At 63.0% G+C, this 18,963-nt stretch overlaps 2 protein-coding genes across 5 annotated transcripts; both read right to left on the bottom strand.

Moving 5' to 3' along the window:
• Positions 1 to 111: 111 nt before the first annotated feature.
• Positions 112 to 3,825, bottom strand: SYTL1 (synaptotagmin like 1). The gene is made up of 14 exons (XM_035562016.1): positions 3,698 to 3,825; positions 3,251 to 3,396; positions 3,062 to 3,167; positions 2,935 to 2,968; positions 2,629 to 2,725; positions 2,343 to 2,437; positions 1,726 to 1,833; positions 1,466 to 1,632; positions 1,272 to 1,374; positions 1,011 to 1,172; positions 854 to 932; positions 645 to 744; positions 352 to 557; positions 112 to 251 (listed from the first exon to the last, which is right to left on the bottom strand). The coding sequence occupies exons 1-14, from the start codon at positions 3,823 to 3,825 to the stop codon at positions 112 to 114; spliced, it is 1,671 nt and encodes a 556-aa protein (XP_035417909.1).
• A 5,573-nt stretch (positions 3,826 to 9,398) lies between these two features.
• Positions 9,399 to 17,933, bottom strand: TMEM222 (transmembrane protein 222). Of its 4 annotated transcripts, none has more exons than XM_035562350.2 (6): positions 17,787 to 17,933; positions 15,391 to 15,475; positions 14,594 to 14,625; positions 13,821 to 13,917; positions 13,530 to 13,660; positions 9,399 to 12,549 (listed from the first exon to the last, which is right to left on the bottom strand). In XM_035562350.2, exons 1-6 carry the CDS (start codon positions 17,900 to 17,902, stop codon positions 12,462 to 12,464), a joined length of 549 nt encoding a protein of 182 aa, XP_035418243.1. In that variant the 5' UTR covers positions 17,903 to 17,933; the 3' UTR covers positions 9,399 to 12,461. The 4 variants fall into 4 exon arrangements, with proteins under 4 accessions (XP_035418243.1, XP_035418242.1, XP_035418244.1 ...); XM_035562349.2 differs by having other exon boundaries at positions 9,399 to 12,544; XM_035562351.2 differs by having other exon boundaries at positions 9,399 to 10,061; positions 17,787 to 17,922.
• Between the last annotated feature and the right edge of the window lie 1,030 nt (positions 17,934 to 18,963).

The raw sequence follows: 18,963 nt of genomic DNA, 5'->3' as shown, positions 1-18,963 counted from the left end.
TGCAGCCAAAAGTGTGTGTGGGGGGGCGGGTGCACAGACCCCAGCCCCTGTGCGGGGATGCTGGGGGGCTCAGTCCTGTCCCTCCCCTGCCAAAACTGTCCCAGGGGAGGGCTACGTGCGGGGGACGAGGTTGGTCCGGAGGGGCAGCAGCGCTTCCACCCAGCAGCCGGGCTGCTGCAGCAGGCGGCCCCACACCGCCCGCTCCTCCGGCGTCGAGTCCATCCAGCCCACGGGCAGCCCGTAGCTGCTCCCTGCGGAGACACGGCCACCGTCACACCCCCACCCCCCCCAAACCACCCCCCCCGGCACCCCGGGGTGCCCAGGTCTCCCCCCCCCCCCCCCCAGCCTCACCGGTGCCCAGGCTGAGGCGCACGCCGCCCAGCTGCCGCTTGGAGAAAGCCTCGCGGTGCCAGAGGGTGAACTCGGCGCACGCCTCGGCCAGGTCCTTGGGCTGGAAGCCGTCGTACACCATGGTGTGGTTGAAGAGGGGGCTGAGGCTCCGCTTCACCACCCGCGTCTTCTGCCGGCTCGCCTTGCTGTCATCGGGCAGCACGTAGCTGCGGGGAGCGGGGTGAGCGAGCCTGTCCCCATGCCTCCAAGGGGGTCCCTTTTACACACACACACCCCCCCCCCCCTTCTCTTACCACTGCACGAAGGCGTCCACGGTGCCGCCCTGCAGCGGGACCAGGCCCTGCGCGTCCTTCACCCAGATGTGCAGCTCGCCCGTGGGGGGCAGCCCCGCTCCTAGGGGTGAGAGGGGTCAGGACCGGGGCCGTGCCGCCCCATCCCGATGTCCCCATCCCGATGTCCTGTTCCCCCCCCCCCCCCCCGCCCCCTCGGTGTCACCGCTCACCTTCGGAGCCGGCGGGGATGAATTTCAGGGCCAGGTTGAGGTTGCCTCGGCTGGAGAGACCGTCCAGGGCCACGGGCGTCTGGGGTGGGGAGGGAGGAAGGTTATGGGGGGCTGTAGGGGGAATTTGGGGTTCAGGGTGTGTGTGTGGGGGGCTCACCCGGGGCTGCAGGGTGAACCACTCGGGGCGCGTGTTGGCCCAGTCCCAGGCGCCCAGCGCGATCTCCACCTCGCCCAGGAAGAGGTTCCTGCCCAGGCTGTCGTGGTGCCACACCGACAGGTTCAGCGTCCGGCCCTGCAGGTCCCTCTTCTCCAGCTTGTACTGGGGGGGGGGGGGGGGCACGGCAGGGTGAGGGCGCGGGGTCTGCAGGACCCGCCCCCCCTCCCCCCCGAACCTTCCCCCCAGAGAGAGCCAAAAAACCTTGAGGGTCTCGTTGAAGATGGGGTCCAAGCTCCGCTTCCGCACCGTGGTCTTGCGCTTGCTGCGGTTGGACTTATCCGGGAGCAGGTAGGTCTTGATGTACCTGCAGCCAGAAAGCGAGGTGCGAGAGGGGGGGGGGGTGGGGGGGCATAAAAGGGTCCGGAGCCCCCTCCCCGGGTATCCCCCGCACTCACGGGTCCGACCGCTGCTTCTTGGCCTCGGCCAGCTCGCGGCACCGCACCACGTGGACCTGCAGCTCCTGCGTGGCCGGGTCGTAGCGCAGCGAGAACTGGACGCAGCCCCGCACGGGCACCCTGCCCAGCTCCCCGTCGCTGTACAGGCTCATCAGGCTGCCGCTCAGCTGCGGGGCGGGGGGCACACGATCAGGCCCCGGGGGGCAAGGGGCACCGATCCCCCCCCCCCCCCCTCACCCTTCCCCGGCCCCCCCCAGTACCGTGGAGGAGCTGAGGCTGGACACGGAGGAGCTGGCGGTCAGCAGGCTGCTGGGGGGCACGTGGCCGTTCTGTGGGGACGCACGGCCCGGTGGGGGGGTCCCCGGACCCTGGAAAGGCAAAACAAAGGGGTCCTGAGCCACTGGGGGGGTGGTGACCCCCACCAAAACACCTCAGAGCCAGCGCAGGGACCCAGGGCACCCAGCTCCCAGCAAGCGCCCAGTGCTTGGGCACAGCTCGGCTGCAGAGGGGACCCAGCAATGGGCTGGCTTTGTGTTCCCCATACACCCCCCCCCCAGTCCCATACAGCCCCCCCAGCCCCATACAGCCCCTCCCAGCAGCCCCATACAGCCCACCCAGCCCCATACAGACCCCCCCAGCAGTCCCATACAGCCCCCCCAGCCCCATACAGCCCCTCCCAGCAGCCCCATACACCCCCCCAGCAGCCCCATACAGCCCCCCCAGCCCCATACAGCCCCCCCAGTCCCATACAGCCCCCCCAGCCCCATACAGCCCCTCCCAGCAGCCCCATACAGCCCGCCCAGCCCCATACAGCCCCCCCCCCAGCCCCACACAACCTTCCCAGCCCCATACAGCCTCCCCCCCCCCCCCAGCCCACCTGCCCGGCCCCAGGGCTGCTGTGTGCAGGATCGGGCTCCTCCTCATCTTCCTCCACGCTGGCCGTGCCGAAGGGGTTCCCATCCACTCTGTCACCTGCAAGGGCACAGTGTGGGGGGGATTGTCCCCAACACAGCAAGGAATGGATATTTGGGGGGGGGGGGGGGGTGTGGAAATCCCTTTTTTCCCCCACCCTAGCAGCACTAAAGCTCTGCCCCCCAAGGCCCTCAGTGCCAATTTGGCAGTGAGGGGGTCCCAATCCCCCAGACCCTCCCCCCCAACGTTACCTGGCTGTCCCGGGCCGTCCTGCTCCCTCGCCGGGACGTCCACCTGCGGCGTCGGTGGCACCGGTGTCCCCTCCGGTGCCGGGGCCGTGGGGCCAGGCTGTTTGGTGGCACGTTGGGGACAGGGTGAGACTGGGCGCATCGGCACCCTCCTGTCCCCTCTGGGTCACCAGGACAGGCCGGGGGGGGGGGGAGGGGGGCAGGCCATGCCCCATGCCCCATGCCACGTCCTTTGGGCTTGTCCCCAAGCCCATCACCGGGACGTTGGGTCTGGCACCGCGCCGCGCCGGCTCAGCACCGGGCACCTACCTGGGGCTCTGCCTGGACACCATCCTCAGAGGGGCTGCGAGGAGAAGAACGAATTAACTTTTCTTGCCACGACATCAAGCCCTGGAGCACCCATGGGTGCTGGGCCACCCCTCGTGCCTGCTCTCACCTCTCCTCCGTCACCGCCGGCTCCTCGTCCTCCTTCTCTTCCACCAGCGGCTCGCCGATCACCTCCAGCTCGCCCAAGCTGGGGCCACGCTCCGGGTCCCCTGCTCCTGGGGACAGGGGGGGGGCTCAGAGAGCCATGGTTGTTCCCCCCCCACTATCTCACTCCCCCCCGCACCCCATCCCTGCCTACCCCGTGGCCGCCTCCTGCGGCGGATGGAGGCGCGGACGAGGTCGGAGCCCAGGTGGTGCCGGTGGCGCTGGGCGCGCACATCGCAGAACCAGTCCCCGGTGAGGGTCCGCAGCCGGGCCGGGTCCGACACCGACTTGCGCAGCTTGCTGGTGGCATTGGCCAAAAAAACATCCCCCCTGGTCACCCCCAGGTGCCACCAGGGTCCCGGCGCCACCGTCCTCTGCCCCATTATCCATCCCAAATAGCCATGGGGCCACCACGGCGGGGACACCACCACCCATCTCCCACGGGGTTTGGGTCCCCGATGCCCACGTCACCCACTGCGGGGCTTCATCCTGCCCTGGGTAAGGGACTGTGCTGTCCCCAAGGGTGTCTCACCCCTGCAGGGGGGGGGGGTCCCCATGGGTGCCACTAAAAGGCAGTGTGGGGGGGGGGGGGGGGTCTCACCTGATGCGCCCCTCCTCGCGCCGGCGGAGCTGCGAGTCCCGGCGCAGCACCTCGGCGATGGCGCGCCGCTCGTCCTCCGTCAGGAAGCTCAGGTCCAGCAGCGCCTCGGCACCCGGCTCCAGCGCCATGGGTGCTGCGGGCACCCCGGGGTGCAGGGTCAGGCTGGGGGGCGGCAGGGGGCTGCGGAGCCGGGCAGGCAGCGGGCAGGGCTCAGCATGCCGGGGGGGGCTCAGCGGGGCCGGGCGAGGGGCGGCGGGGTGGCGGCGGGGTGGGCAGCGCGCAGCATCCTGACCCTCTGCAGGGAGATGGGGTGGCAGAGTGGCACGGAGGGACTCTGCCCCGTATGGGCCCCAAAAAATTGCAGGGGACCCAGAGGGGACCAGCAAAGGGTGGGGGGGGCACCCGGCAGCACCGGGGAGCCGCAGGGAAGAAGTGCTGCTCCTCCTGCTGCGGCCCCATGCCAGGGCCGGCCCCTGTTTGCCAAGGGCGTTTGCTCGGGGCCGGCTTCTTCCCCTGCCTGCTCCCAGCAGGGCCCCACAACGGGGCTCCCACAGCACTCAGAGGGTGAAACGGCACAGGGACGGGTGACACAAGGGGGCTCGGGAAGGCAGCACCCCCTTGGGCCCATCCCAGGAGGGCTGAGAACGTGCCCAGCTCATCACACGCCAGCCCCGCGTTGCCTCACCGCCCTCCTTCCTGGCCCGCAGTTGGGAAAGCGCTGCCCGGCACGGGAAGTTGCAGCAAAGATCAGCCCCCCCCCCCCAAAAAAAAAAAAAAAAAACCCACCCCAGTGCCTCACCAGGATGCGAGCACCGGCACGGCCGCACCCCGCAGGCACCCGCTGCCCCCCCAGGGGCTCTGACCCTGTCCCCAGCCCCACGGGTGGCTCTGGTCACCGTGTCCCAAGTGGCCCTGCCACCCCGGGTGGGTCTCCAGTGTCCCCCAGCAGGGCCAGGAGCCGGGGAGCCCAGGCCAGGACCCAGCACAGTGGTGCTGAGCACCCCGGTGCCGACAAGGAGCTGGGTGCCAGCCGCCACCACCCCGGGGACCTGCCACAGCACACACCAGGCACCGCGATGGCACCGGGGACCCGCAGCACCACCGGGGATCCCCCCAGCACCCCCATGCCCACGCTGTCCCAAGGGGTGTGTGTGTGTGGGGGGGGGTCACCAAACCCACCGGCAGCCTGCGCTGAGCCGAAGCCACCCGGTGCCCCCTCGATGACTCCGAGTGGTGCCGAGGTACTGGGGACAAGGGGCTGGCACCGGGACAGGGCGATGCTGGGGCCCTTCGCTGCACCCCCACACACACCCCCCGCCCCCGTATCCTGTTTACATGGGCCCAGCCCGCGGGGGTGTCCTCGTCGTCGTCCCCCCCCCGGAACACAGCAGCACCCAAAATGTCACCGAGGGCTGGCCCACGCGCGCTTGCGGTTTCCTTGCCCCTCGGACACACCGGGGGGGTGGCACACGGTGTGGGGGGGGGGGAAGCAGGAAAAAAAAAAAAAAAGCCAGCCCCACACCCACTGGTGTGCAAGGGGGTGCTGGGACCCCTCCCCCCCCCCCCCCCCCCCCCCCCCCGACACACACACACGGGGAGACCAGTTAAACCAGTTAAACCTCCCCAGTAAGCTGCAAGATGGGGGTGCACAGCCCCCTTTGCCCTTCGCAAGCCGTGACGGATGGGGTGAATGCAAACGGTCCCCTCCCAAAACGCATCCGAGCACCCCCCCCCCCGCCCCGGGCTGGCAGCCCCCTCCTGGCACCCCCCCCAAACCCCCGTCCCGCACCCGGGGCCCCGCAGCCCATCACCGTGGCCTCGGGGCCCATCCAGCTCAACCCGCACCTGCAGGGCTCCCAGCGGCGCAGGAGAAAAACCACCCAAAAACGGGGGCGCTTGGAGCCCCCCCCCCGAGGCGAAAAGCAACATTTGGAGGCTGCATCCTCCCCCCCCCCCCCCCCCCACGAAAGCAGCAGGACCCCAGATCCTACCCCCAGCCCCCATTTCCCGTGCCGTGGGGCCGGTTGATGGGGTCAGCCCCGCGGCCGCCCTTACCTGCCCAGGGGACTTTGTGGGGCCATGGGCCCCCAGCCGTGGCTCGTCCCCCCCACCCTGCGCCCCCACGGGGACCCTCGGCTCCACGGGTGCCCCCCGCGCCCCGCTGGGTGCTGGAGGCCCTAAAGCTGAGTCAACCGCAGGCGAGAGCAAGGCGCCTCCTCGCCTCGGCGGCACGAAAGCAGGGACTGGAGCCAGCAGCACCCGCCGGACGGGACTGGGCTGCACTGGGTTGAACTGGGCTGAACTGGGAGGCGTCAGGAAGCCGGGGAGAGGGGAAGAGCCCCGAAGCAGGGGGGGGCAGCACCAGCATCGGGGAGGTTTGGAGGGGATGGGATGGGGCAGGAGGACCCGTCCCCACCCCGGGGGTGAGAATGGGGAAGGATGCGGCCCCCCCCCCGGGGAGCCTTACCTGGGCCCCACCCTGGGCTGTACTGGGGGGAACTGGGAGGAACTGGGGGGACTGGTGTCAGATCCTCCCTCCCCGCAGTGCCCTGCAGCACCCCAAAACCCGGTGTGGGGCAGTTTGGGGTCCCAGGGGCGCTGCAGACCCCCCCCCCAAATCCTGTGGGGCTCCCCTAACCCCATGGGCACCCCCAGCCTCCGGCCCCCCTTGGCACACCGTTGATGCTCGGGGGGGAGGGGGGGGAATCATCTCCCCCCCAGGACGAACCCCCTCCACGCTCAGCCCCGCGCAGGATCGGGCCAGTCACACCTGGCGGTGCCGAACTTATTTTTAGCGTGGTTTCTAAGGAAATGGGGCTTTAGCGACGGCCCTGCCGGCCGGCCTGTGTCTGTCTGTCTGCCTGCCGTCCTCCCCGTCCTCCCCTCGTGGGGTGCCCAGCGCAGACGTCGAGGCTGGGCACCCTCCCCGTGTCCCCATATCCCCCCCCCCCCCCGCCCTCGTCGCACAGGATGGTGCTGGGGATGCTCCGAAAACCCAGCGGGTCCCTGCCACGGCTCGGTGGCGGCGGTGTCGCACGCTCAGGCCACACGCGCGTGTCCCCAAGGCGGGGGGGGGTGCTCGGGGCTGGTGGCTCAGCGTCGGGTCACCCAGGCTGGCACCGAGCCCCCTCCGTGCGTCCCCCCCCCCAGCTCAGGACCCTCCCCAGCACCAAACCTTGCTGGGGAAGTGCTGAGGCTGCCCGGGAAGGGACAGAGCAGGATTTGGGCGCTGATCCTGCAGAGGGGGTGACGAGGGGCGACGAGGGGTGACAAATTTGCTGGGTCTCAGCTGTAGCCTCCCCCCACAGCGTGGCCGGAGGCTGCGTCGGGCTGGTGACACCCGGCGGCTCCCTGGCCACCCCCTGGGGACACTTTTCTTTGCGGAGACCCGGGCAGCATCCGCAGGATCAGACCCGTCTGCCTCCCGAAGCCCTTCCCAAGGGACCAGCACCCACCCGGGTTTTTGCCCTGATGTCCCCATAGCCGCCTGCGGAGGGGCTGCGGGGGGGGACACCCAGCACAGGAGCAGCTCCCCTGGGTGCTGGGCGCTGGGTGCTGGGCGCTGGGTGCTGGCAGCAGCCCCGCGGGCACCCAGAACAGGTTCTGCCTCATTTCTGCTCCGGGAGCGCGTGGGCAGGATCCCACCCCGCGCCCAGCCTCGGACCCGTTCCTCGGGTGCGCCAGGCGCGGGCGAGCCCGGTGCTCCCGGGGGGAAACTGAGGCAGGGAGCGGGGGCAGAGCCGGTGGGTTTGTGGCTCCTCGCCGGTGGAGGGCACAGGGCAGCACCCCACGGGACCCCCAGCCTCAGGACGGGGGAAAACAGGGTGTTAAAGGCAGCTCTGGGGGCTGAGCGCCGTGGGGAGCGCAGCAGGATGTGTCCCCCTCTGAGGACGGAGCTGGGGACACAGGGATGAAGCCGAGCACCCCAGGGCTGGGGGATTTTAATTCATTTTTATTTTTTTTTTTAACCCATGCAGTAGAGCAGGGACGTCGCAGCGGTCCCACCCTCAGCTCCAGCTGGGGGCAACATTCGGGGGGGGACCCTGCGCTGGGTCTGCTCCCCCTTGCTGAGGAACGAAACAGTTGGGGGGGGGGGGGGGGGGCGCGTCAAGCACGACACGGGAAGGGGAGCCCTGGGGGGGCTAACCTGGCCCTAAGGGCAGCCCAGGCCCCGCTGCTGGCGTTCAGAAAGCTCCAAACGTGCAAATGCTGAAGTGCCACCTGAGATCAGGCCCTGGGGGGCCCTTTGGTGCAGCCCCCCCCTCGTCCAGCCTGCTGCGGCCAAGCGACCCCACTCCAAAGGTGGCCCTGTCCCCACGGGGAGGTCTCTCGGGGGGGACATCGTGGGCAGTGGGGGCTGCCGGGGCCCCGCGAGCACCCTGCACCCGGGCAGGGCGATGGGCGACGCCAGCCTGAGCCCCCCTCGGTGCCAGCATCGCCTCCCCAGCTTCGCGGCCTCCCCGCGGCGAGGGGTACGAGACGTCGTGGAGCCGGGAGCAGGGCGCAGAGCCGCGACCATCGGCACGCTCAGCCCCGCTGCCGCCAACCACCGCACCCACACCGCGCTCCCCACGGAGCAAAAAGGGGCAAGAGCCCCCAGCCCCACGCCCAGGGCAGAGCCACGCGGCCACGGCAGGTCCTTGGGGTCCTCGCCTCGAGTTCCCGTGATAAAACCTCGGCGCGAGGCTCTGCAGCCCCAGGGGAGGCAGGGGCCGGGCTGCAGAGCTGCCGGGCAGCGCAGCTTGTGTCGAGGGGGCGCGCAGGAGGGGATCCGGGCAGCGCTTCACAAAACGGCTGCGCTGGTAAATCCCCCAGCCAAATTTTAAGGCGCACGGCTGATTTTTCCCGAATTTTAAGGCTTTTCTGCATCCCCCACCGCCCAGCTCCAGGCTCTGGAAGTCAGCTGTAAGGGAGGAGTGGCTGCTGTTAGCACTCCTCGGAGCACGCTGAGGCCCAGCTCCCTCGCTGCCATCCCCATCCCCTGCCGGGAGGGCAGGATGAGGCCGCCTCTTCGCCCCCCTCTGCTCCCAGCACCCGCAGCCCCTCTCCAGCAGCTCACGGGGCGAGGGAAGCCACAGGGGCTCCGAGCTTTGAGGAGCTGGGGGACGAGAACCCCCCCCAGACTCTGAGAAAAGAGGGACGCCAAGACCTCAGGCTGCGTGAAGGGAAACCATTCACAGCTAAACGAGATAAACCTACAAGGGGGGGGGGGGGGGTATCAAAGAGCATCCTCCTCCCCAAATGCTCAGCTCTCTGCCTGGTTGGGGGCACGCAGGGCTCTGCTGAGCTGGCAGGGGGTTAGGGACGAGCCCAGCACAAGGCAGGAGCAGGCACAGCCCCTTCCCCTGAACAAAGGCCCGCAGAAGGGCCCTGGCTTTGAGAGACCTGGCATTAAAGCTCTGGCACGGCGCGGGGTCTGCCTGCACTGCAGCAAAGGCTTCCAGCTCTGCAGCAAGCAGCTCCCAGTGCCATCCCTGCCGCTCCCCAGCCCCCCCTCCCTTCCCCACAGCAGCTCTGAAAACAGGACCGTGACTTCTGCCACGCAGCAAGGGCAGGTCTGTAAAATAAAAGGTGTGGGGGCCTTCGAGGGCCAGCTCCTCGCGCTGCCTGCGGGCAGGAGGCTGCAGCTCAGGCGGCCGGGGGGAGAGCGAGCCTGCTTCTGAAGGAGAAAAGTCTTGACAATAAGAGAGGCACCTGGAGACATCCACAGAAATAAGTTTATTTCCCCTACCGTCAGGATTATGAAACCACAGAAGCAGAGTTTAAATATTTACAAAGTAATCCAGCGCCCCACAGAGATCAAGAGAACAAAGGAAGAGGGTACGGAGGGCTGGCCCTCGCCGAAGAGCACGGCAGAGCCACGGAGCTCTGCAGCACAAGCACGTGCAAAGGAGAAAGGAGGGGACCATAAAAGCGGCATCGGGGAGGAAAGGGACAGGGGGAACCTTTATGAGGCTACGGGCAAGGCGCTGCGAAGGAGCTGGCAGTGAGATGAAGGATGCTGCAAGGAAAGCACGTTCCTCACCCACCCACCTCCCAGCCAGAGGAAACAGCCCGCTCCCCACGCATCGCCCGTCTCTCCGCGCTCCCGCAGCCCCAGCGGCGTGGTGAAGCAGTAAATCTGCCCAGCCCACATCCAGCCTCTCTGCAGGAACCATCCTGCAGGCACAGAGAACTCTGGGAGGCCAGCGAGGCTGCTGGGGCTGGCTCCGTGCTACCTCTGCTTCAGACCCTGCTGTCGAGCCGCCCGTGCTCCCTCCGGACGCGCGGAGCCATCCTGCCCTGCTGTCAGTCGAGGTGCAGGGGAAGCAGCTCCGCAGCCTGAGGTCCTGCAGGGCTTAGAGCCTCCGTTCAAAACCCAGATCTGGTTAAAAAAAATAAATAAAAAATAAAAAGCACAGGGAGCAAAGAAGGATTTTCACGGTGGGGAATGGCACTCGGCATTTTCTGAAGTCCCAGGAGCAGGGATCGCGGCCAGCAGCCCCGCTCCTGGCCCCCCCTGACACCTCGAAGCCTCGGCTTTGGCAACGCTTGTATAGCTTATCGATAAAACACTGCATCAACGTGTGAGACAGCCCGAAGAGTCTCTAGGTTATTGCTACTGCGTAAGACAGGTTGGCTTCAGCCCTGGGGCCAGGGACTCCTGGCGCATCCTTGGCAGGACACTCTGAGGAATCATGCTAAAATTAAAAATCAGGGCAAGGGACTGATCTCTCCTGTTCCACTGGCTTGTCCTAGGGCACGGTAGCCAGCCACCCCGCCGTGCGGCGACCGCAGCAAGGCAGGGCAGCTCCGTAAGATTCCATCTTTTCCTTGTAAGGTTCTCTTTGATCGAGGTTTTGGCTTTCTAATCGGCCTCGGCACCCTCCAGCTGCTCTCCACTCAGGTTTAAATGACTGCACACAGGAGACGCCGACAACTGCTTCAGCTCCAGGTACGTGGGGAAGGGCACCGAGGTGCTCCCACCCCGGACAGGCCAGCACCAGGTGACGGAGCCAACTGGGTGCTAGGGAGAACGAAGAGGTTTAAGGGGCTATTTAAATGTGACCGAGGAGGAAATGCAGAATTCGAGAAGCCCAAGAGGAGCCCCCAGCCCTCCTACAGAGCTACAGGGGTCAGGAGGATGGAAGCAGATGGGGAGGCAAAAAAAGGACGGCCTCCAGAGCCAGCAGGGTGACTGAAAGGGCTTCCACATCAGAGGAAGCCACAGGGATGGCACGCAGACAAAAAGAGCTTTCTTGCTGGCCACGAGCACTCCTTGAGGCTGAAATCCATCAGGTAGTGGAGTAAAGAGCTGGCCTTTCAAGGCAGGAGAGGAAAAGCTAACCCTTCCTCTGCAATCAGAGGGGATCTGCTTAATGGCACGCAGCCCTTCAGTGACACCTGAAAGCCGCCTGGCTAAGAGCAGCCCAGAAAGCAGCATCTGCACGCCAGAGCCCCCACAGACAGATTCCTGACACCCAGACGCTCTCCCTGCTCAGCACTCACAGACCACCGACCCCTCTAGGAGCCATTCTGCCTGGTCCAGGGCTCAAAGGGGCCATCAGACCCCCAGCGCTGCCAGACCAGCATTCTTCACATTCCAAGTGCTTTTACCCCAGGTGTGCTCTTCAGAACACGCCACAGCTTCCCATCCACCACCCCAGCACCAGCCACAAGACAGCAGTGCCCTGTTGGCCGCTGCAAAGCCCCGGCAGAGCACGTCCGCCTTCCAGTCCCTCCACCTCTTTAAATCTCCGTTGGCCCCGCTAAGCTCAGGACTCGGGCACTGCTCTGCAAGGCACGGATGCTTTCGCAACCCCAAAGCCTTCTGTCCCGGGAGCAAGTACCTGCTGCTGCTGCCGCCGCCACCTCTGCAGGCGTGATTTCTGTGACATGCAAAGTGCTGGGGATCAAAGGAAAGCTTAAGCAGCTTGGGAGAAGTGTAACGCCAATTTTAGGCATTCAGAGCCCAGGGAGAAGCGGGGAAGCTAGATTTTCTCTGGCACAAGCTAAAAGGGATTTGGCAGCAGACTCCCAACTCTGCGACATGCTATTGAAAGTGTGCAGACTGCCACGAGCCATACCCAAGCCAGTCGATCTACTTTCCTGCTTTTCTGGGCTCACCAGCAGGACCAGACGAATCTGCCCCGCCACGGAGCGTTCCTCTGTGTGTCTCCTCAGAGGAGAGCTGCGCCGTCAACACCTTTCTGGCACTACTGGGGAGACTGGCAGCGAGCGCTGCGGCACCGTGCACCCCCAGGAGGAGCCCCGCACCTCCACTGTGAAACGTGTGCTACAGGAGAGTCGTGCAACAGGGAAACAACTCCCCCTCGGAGACTGGAAACCCCGGGAAGCATTTGATGAAGTCTGCCAAGAGGAAGAACCCAAGTGATCAGAGAGAACCTTACGAGGTGTGGCTGCCTGCGCTCCTGAACCAGGAGGCAGGGTTTGCCTCGCAGCTCTACCTCGCACAGAACGCCAAGGTGCCCACGCCTCTCCTTTCCTGATCGCGTTTCTACCTACCAAATTGCAGAGAGGGAGCATATTCAGGGAGGGATCAGGAGGCTTCGGGACCCCTGACGTTGGGAGACACCATCGACAGAACAGAAACAGAAGGGTAAGAAGCCAGTCCCAGGAAACAAAGATGAGCTGTTACAATGGAGTGGAGTTGCCACCTTCCCCAGAAAACGCCTCCCAGAGTCCCCTGCCTCCACCTCGCTGGGTCAAGCAGTCACAGTTTCTTCCTTCGTGTGCCCACAGAACGGGGAGTTCACAGCTGTCATCACCGCAGGTGAAGTGTCAGAACGACCGTCAGGATCACCCCCAGGAAGAGGACAAAGGGAAGCCAGGTCTTCACAAATCCCCCTATGCTGCAAGACGGGGAAAAAAAAAACAAACACAATAGGGGGAGGGTTTAAACATAAGAAGTCAGCAGAGGAAGACAGGAGGGGAGAGAAGGAAGTGATGGTAAGTGGAGAAACCAGAGGGAGACGGATGTCTTTCTTATCCAGTTCTAGCACTGCCACACGCTGTGTCCTGGAGGCGCAGTATGCGTTAAAAATTTGAGATTAAATCAGGTCCACAAATAACTACATCATGAGCAACAGGGCTGGACTCGCCTCCCAGCTCAAATCCAGGTCAAAGTCTATGACTTTGGCATGTTTCATATCTCCACAGACAAACAAAAAGTCAGCCTCAACGTTCAGGCTGCTGGTGGATTTACCCAGCGCAGCGGGGACCACGCTCGCACGAAAGCTGGCAGAGCTCTTCCAGAAGAGGCCAGACCCAGCAGAAGGGAAGCAACGCGAAACCTTTGTGCAGGGCTGTCCTCGCAGAATCTCCTCTCCAGGCCCAAGGAGATAAAATGGAGATTAAGAGCTCTTTCTAATAAGGAATGCTCAGGGTTTCCCTCTCCGCTCAAGCTGGAAGCACCACGCCAGTTGGAAATCAGACTAGTTTTAGTGTAAACAGGATTCAAGAGAGGGAAGAGAAACCAGCAATCCTTGGAGAGAAGCCATTCTGTGACCTTCTGTTCTGACCTAACCCAGCCAAAAGACAACACAGAGAGCAGTATTTGCTCTAGCTAGCATTTCCCAAATTCCTGGCACCCTCCATTAGTTGCTAGAGACAGTATTTCAGGAGCAGCATCCAGTGCAACCCAGACAACGCTCCTGGTTCTTTGCTTAAGAACAGGCTGTGACAGCACCACCTACCAGCAACATTCCCCCACGTGTCACGGGGGAAGAGACGTTCCTCCCTTTTCCAAGAGAGGCTGAAGCTCTGGAGGGATGGGAAGAACAAAAGAAACAAAGCCCCTTTGCCTGCTGGATCTAGACTGCTCTCAGCTCACCTTACATACTTCCCATACAGGAGCGAGAAGAAGCAGAGCTTGACCATGTTCCAGGAGGTGCTGTTGTCGTATCTCATCAAGTTCAAGGCCAGAGCCACGTGAGAGTGGCAGTTATCGCAGCAAAGGTTGTGCTGGAACAGAAGAAGGGGCAGAGCGTTAGAAATCCTGCCCTCAAGGCTCCCCGGCCCTGCACACGGGGCTGGTGCAGGCCCACAGGTCCCACTCCTGCAGGAAGGAGCCCAGCCCCGGGGAGGTACCGCTCCAGACGGGACACGGGCACCGCGGCCGTACCATTCGGTGCTTGTACTCCTCCGAGGCATCGTGCACAGCCGTGTCCCACATGTTGGGATTGGAGGAGTACACTTTGCCAGGATCCAGCTTCCAGTACCTGGAAAATGAGAACAGAGCCCTTCTGCGACCCCTTGGCTTCGCTGCTGCTCCCCTACAACTTTTTGCTCTTCCCAGCAGGAAGCTGCTTAAAGGATTTCGGGAAAAGGCTGCCTCTGGAGCCCAAGGAACTGCAGCCGTCGAGACGAGCACATGCTGCAGAAACTGACGCTCAGCACCCTCCGCCCTGGGGCACTCCAGACAGAGAAACTGCAGACCTCAGGGGTACAGGCCCCTCTGAACTGCTTTCACGTGCTGTGAGATGAAGCCTGCAGGCCATTTAAAACATAAACGCGATCTGACAGATACACAAAGCCCAGGAACCTCTCCTCCTACCCCAGAAAATCGTTAACAAGATGGGAGCGATGACAGTTCATTAGTACAGGCACCATTTACTTGGAGCACTTGTTGCTAACATTATCCTAAAATGTTTTGGTCTTTTGTCCTTGTAAAGGCTCCACACAGCTATAGTTCTTAATGCCATTATACTGCTGCCACGCTTCTAAAAGATTGAACTTAACGTGGTTTCTTGAAAAGCACAGACACAGCAGCCGTCCACTTGAGTTAGGTTATCTGAACAGCGAGAAGAGCGGTATTATGGCCTGGCTGCCTCCACGAATTAAAGGACATCTGCACGTCAGCTGCTTAGTTTCATAAAAAGCAACGGGAGCACTTACTTCACTGGCTTCCCAAACGCCATGTTGTCTTCCTACAAATAAAACAGAAAAAAGATATCTCGTGAGGATAACCCCGCACAATATTCATGACACAACTCTTGCTGGAAACCTCCGAGCCTGTGATCGCGCAGCGATGACGCTGCCACGTTGCCTCAACAGCCTCTAGACACCGATCTCATCTGTGTGCCCGGACTCAGGTCTCAGTTGTATTCGTACACACACTCGTTTGGGGTGTGAGTGCATTCATGCTCTAAACGCGGTGGCATTACCCGGCTACGTGGTGTATGCACCATGCTCCCTTCCTGTAAACTGTTAATGCCTTGCTAACTCTAAGTTGGACACGTCCTAATCTTTAAGGAGCATTAATTGTCCCACCTAAAAATTCCCTTACTCGCAGAATCCAACAGACTGCGAAGAATATCGTCCTCACATCTGCTGCCACGCACCATGACAGCAGCAGGCATACCGAGGAAGTTCGAAAGCAGCTTCTGAAGCGTGGGTTATCGCAAAAGAATTTGGGTCCAAAAGTCCCCATTAAGAGCATGGACCACAGGATTCTTCACCTCCTGCTCACCAAACCAAACCAGCCGCTGTTTATCACCCCCCCGGATGATCTGCACTGACAGCAATCTCCAGAGTAACGGCACAGATCCATGGTCTCGGAAACATCTAAAGCCGTTGCTTTGCACAACTCGGAGCTGCAAAAGACAGGGGGTGGCTCAGAAACCACCAGCAGAGGTGAGACCCGGACCAAGCACAGGATTCGCCTTGAGGACCCGGATTTGTCACCTACTTACCGAGACAAAGTACGGCCCCGCGAAGTCCCGGATGACTCCGGTCGACGTGCAGATGCCCATGTGGCCGATGATAGGGAAGAGCCATCTACCGAGGCAACAAGCGAAGCGTCAGGCTGAGATATTTGCCCCCCGATCGCGCCGAGAGCGCGCAGCATGCTGCCAGGAGCCTGCGGGAGCGGCCGCGCAACGAACTGCACAGCACGGGACAGGCGGGCACGGTTACTGCGTTACGCCCGGCCGGGAGGTGAAAGCAGGAGAGGTGCAAGCAAAGGAAAAGCATGCTTGAGCTGGAAAGGAAAAACACCCAGAGCTGTGCCCCCCAAGATGAGCTGACCTAGAGTCGGCTCATCCGCAGGGTGGTCAGGCTTCAAGTTTTCACTTTTCAAGGTTTTTTTTTGTTTTCAAGGCAGTTTTCGAGTGGCTGCAGTTACAGGACGAGCCGGACTCCAACGGCCTGCACCGCCCGCGCCCCCTGCCAGGGAAGGGCAAGCCCCGGGCTCCCAAACAACCCCATTTGTGTTTCCGAGTAAAAAAAAAAAAAAAAAAAAAAAAAATGTTAGGTCCGGAAGAAACAGTCGTGAGATAAAGCTGGACTTCCCACTTCAATGACTGAGAAAAAAAAAGTCTCCCTGCCCATCTTCCCGTTCGCACTGCGAACTGGATTCTGGCACCTCAGGTGGAAAGCGGGGCTGCTGGCTCCAGGAGGAGCACTCCCTCCCTAAACAACCTCCTTGTTTCAAAACTTCTCCTCCTCCCTTGATATTTGCAGCTCCGGAGAGCCGCAGTTCTTTATCCCCCCCTCGGATCCCCCGTGATCCCTACGAAGCATTTCAGGCCAAGCACCAGCGCTCGCCCACATCCTCCAGCGCCCTCAGGTTTGCTGCCCCCTCTCCGATTTCTCCCTCCCCTCCCCGCACGGGACCGTGCCCAGCGACTAATATTTCAGATGACATTACAGCAAGGTTAAACAGGGACAGATTCGCGAGCCACAGCTCAGTTAGAGAGATCCTAAACCCAGCAGAACGAGCAGATAAAGCCAAACACGCTGGCAAGCGCAGCTGAGGAGAGAAACTGCGCCCAGCTCCTGTTGATAACTTAACCCCGCCACGCAGGGAAAGGGTTCCTGCAAAGTTTCAGCACTCGAATCACTTAACCTCTGCGTTTTCCTATCTGGTGCGATGCAAAGCAGCCAGGCAGCTTCACTGTCTGCGCAGAGCCGTCTTTTATCAGCCAGGAGGTGCAGCTGAACGCAGCCTTGTCACAGCTTTGCCACCTTCAAAGCCGTAAACATTTCTTCCTCTCCTTAATTCCCCCCCCGACGCTGACTAGCTTTCAAGCCTCCAAACCCAAGGATGACAGGAAATGTCAGAGGAAGAAAATTGGGGCAATTATGCAATCTAGCGAGAGATTTTGCCAAATAACGATGCTGAAATTTCCGCTGCAAAACAAAATCAACAGGAAGATGCCACTGCTCGTTGGGGAACGAGCCCACAAACAAACAGGGGACGCCCACTAGCTCCGGCGGGACAGCTCTCCTCAGCAGTCCCGGGGGGAGATAAGAAGGTTGAAAGCTTTGGAAAATGCTCCGAGGATGGAAAGTTAAGCCGTGTGAAAAAGAAAAGATAAAAATCAAGGCAGGTTTGTGCACGTGGGGCAGAACGGGGAAGTCTTCTCCCAGCTGAAGAGGGTTACGGCGCCGTTCCCAGTCCCGGCACAGACCGCGCCACGTCTTCGACCTGACTTTCAGCCCCGGCTCAGTAAACACTGACACCCGCTTGTAACTGGAGGGCAAGAGGAAGGTATGAAAATAAACCTCCGGGCTCTCGGCCCCCCCCCCAAAGCCACATGTTACAGCTTTCCATTTTCCCACGACTGGAGAGAAAAAAAAAAAAAAAAAACAAGAAAAACCCACACCGAAACTCTCCTTGAAGCCTGCCTACACCCGGCCAGCACCGCTGGGAAAAGCAAAACTCGTCCGAAGCGAAGCAGAGAGGCTCCCCTCGGGGCAGGAGGCGGTGGGAGGCCCCCCGCGGCCAAACCCTTCGCTCCCCAGCCACGAAAATCCCCCGAGGCCGGGCCGCTTTCCTTCTTCGTGCGGAGAGAAGCCGGCTCCCGGCAAAGCCTTCCCCGCGCAGCCCCCGAGGCGGTCGGGCAGCCCCGAGCCCCGGGCCCCCGGCCCCGCCGAGCCCCGGGCCCCCGGCCCCGCCGAGCCCCGGGCCCCCGGCCCCGCCGAGCCCCGGGCCCCCGGCCCCGCCGAGCCCCGGGCCCCCGGCCCCGCCGAGCCCCGGGCCCCCGGCCCCGCCGAGCCCCGGGCCCCCGGCCCCGCCGAGCCCCGGGCCCCCGGCCCCGCCGAGCCCCGGGCCCCCGGCCCCGCCGAGCCCCGGGCCCGCCCTCACGTCAGCACGGGGATCGGGGTCCACACGACGCAGTACGGGAAGCGGCCCCGCTCGGCGTCCAGCCCGGCCCCCCCGCCGCCATGGAACTGCTTCATCTTGGCCTCCGCTTCCGCCATCGCCCGCCCCGCCCGGCCGCCGCGCCATGGCGTCACTTCCTGGAAACCGCGCGGCCGCTTCCGGGTGCGGCCGGTAACCAGGAAGTGGGAGAGGCCTGGTGCCCGCAGGGGTCGGGGACCCCCCCCTAGGGGACCCCCCCCCAACCCAGGTGCGGGGGCTCAACGCCCCCCGCAGGCACGGCGCCGTTTCACAGCGGGCTGCGTGCTCTGTAGCAGTCCCTAAGGCCGACACCATTGGCACCCACACCCAGGGACAGTGGGCTGCCCCCTGGGTGTGGGTGCCAATGGTGTAGGGACAGTGAACCCCCCCCCGCCACGTCCCCAGGGGAAAAGCAGCGCCCCCCCGACCCCCCGGGAGAGGAGGAATTGGAGGGAGGGCAGGGGCAGGAACAGCACTTACACCTGGAGAATCGGCTTAGAAAAATAACAATTGCTTTATTAGGAAGTTGAATTCAAACTACGCGAGGAAGCTGAAGAAGAAATGTGTTTATTCCAGATTTCCACCCCCACAACACACTCGGCAAAATACGGAGTGACAAGTCACTGAACTAGTGGAAGGAACAGGGATGACACTGCTGCCACACCCCGAGGCAGCCAGGACAGGGGTGCTGTGCCTAGCGGGCACAGGAGAGCTGCCGAGCGTCCGGACCCCGCTCTCCTCTTCAAATCCTTCTGTGTTCTTCGTGGAAACCGCTCGTGTCCTCCTCACGTTGAGATCTCGAGCTGCATTTCCAAGGCCCACAGTTAGCAGAGGTTTCCTTCCAGCACAGTTTGTGGCGTTGGACAGCACGAAGCTGGGGGGGTTGCTCATAAAGCTCTTATCCCCTTCCAGCACGTGGCTCCTCCATCTTAGCTCTGTCATACCACAGAGGCAAGGCTGAGCCGAGCACTGTGCTCACACAAGGAGCTGGCTTTTGTTATCCACAATCCATAACCCTGTTATGATGAGAGCCACGTTCCCAACAGTGTCACAAAGTTACAGCTTTCACGTAACAGCCCCGTTTTTTCTCGTAAACCCTCTCCTTCAAAGACTTTTCACATCTCCACCTCAAGCGTTCTGC

Source organism: Cygnus atratus, chromosome 23 (assembly GCF_013377495.2).
Source record: "Cygnus atratus isolate AKBS03 ecotype Queensland, Australia chromosome 23, CAtr_DNAZoo_HiC_assembly, whole genome shotgun sequence".
Lineage (NCBI taxonomy): Eukaryota > Metazoa > Chordata > Aves > Anseriformes > Anatidae > Cygnus > Cygnus atratus.
Note: the sequence above shows the minus strand (reverse complement) of the source record. Positions and strands in the feature narration are given on the sequence as shown.

Coding starts and splice junctions, on each gene's coding strand:
- SYTL1 (XM_035562016.1), bottom strand. CDS start 3,825: ATGGCGCTGGAGCCGGGTGCCGAGGCGCTGCTGGACCTGAGCTTCCTG. Junction 2,438..2,628: donor GGACGGCCCGGGACAGCCAG/GTAACGTTGGGG, acceptor GTGCCCTTGCAG/GTGACAGAGTGGATGGGAAC. Junction 745..853: donor CATCCCCGCCGGCTCCGAAG/GTGAGCGGTGAC, acceptor TCTCACCCCTAG/GAGCGGGGCTGCCCCCCACG.
- TMEM222 (XM_035562349.2), bottom strand. CDS start 17,902: ATGGCGGAAGCGGAGGCCAAGATGAAGCAGTTCCATGGCGGCGGGGGG. Junction 13,918..14,593: donor GCGTTTGGGAAGCCAGTGAA/GTAAGTGCTCCC, acceptor CTCATTTTCCAG/GTACTGGAAGCTGGATCCTG. Junction 12,545..13,529: donor CTGTATGGGAAGTATGTAAG/GTGAGCTGAGAG, acceptor CTTGCAGCATAG/GGGGATTTGTGAAGACCTGG.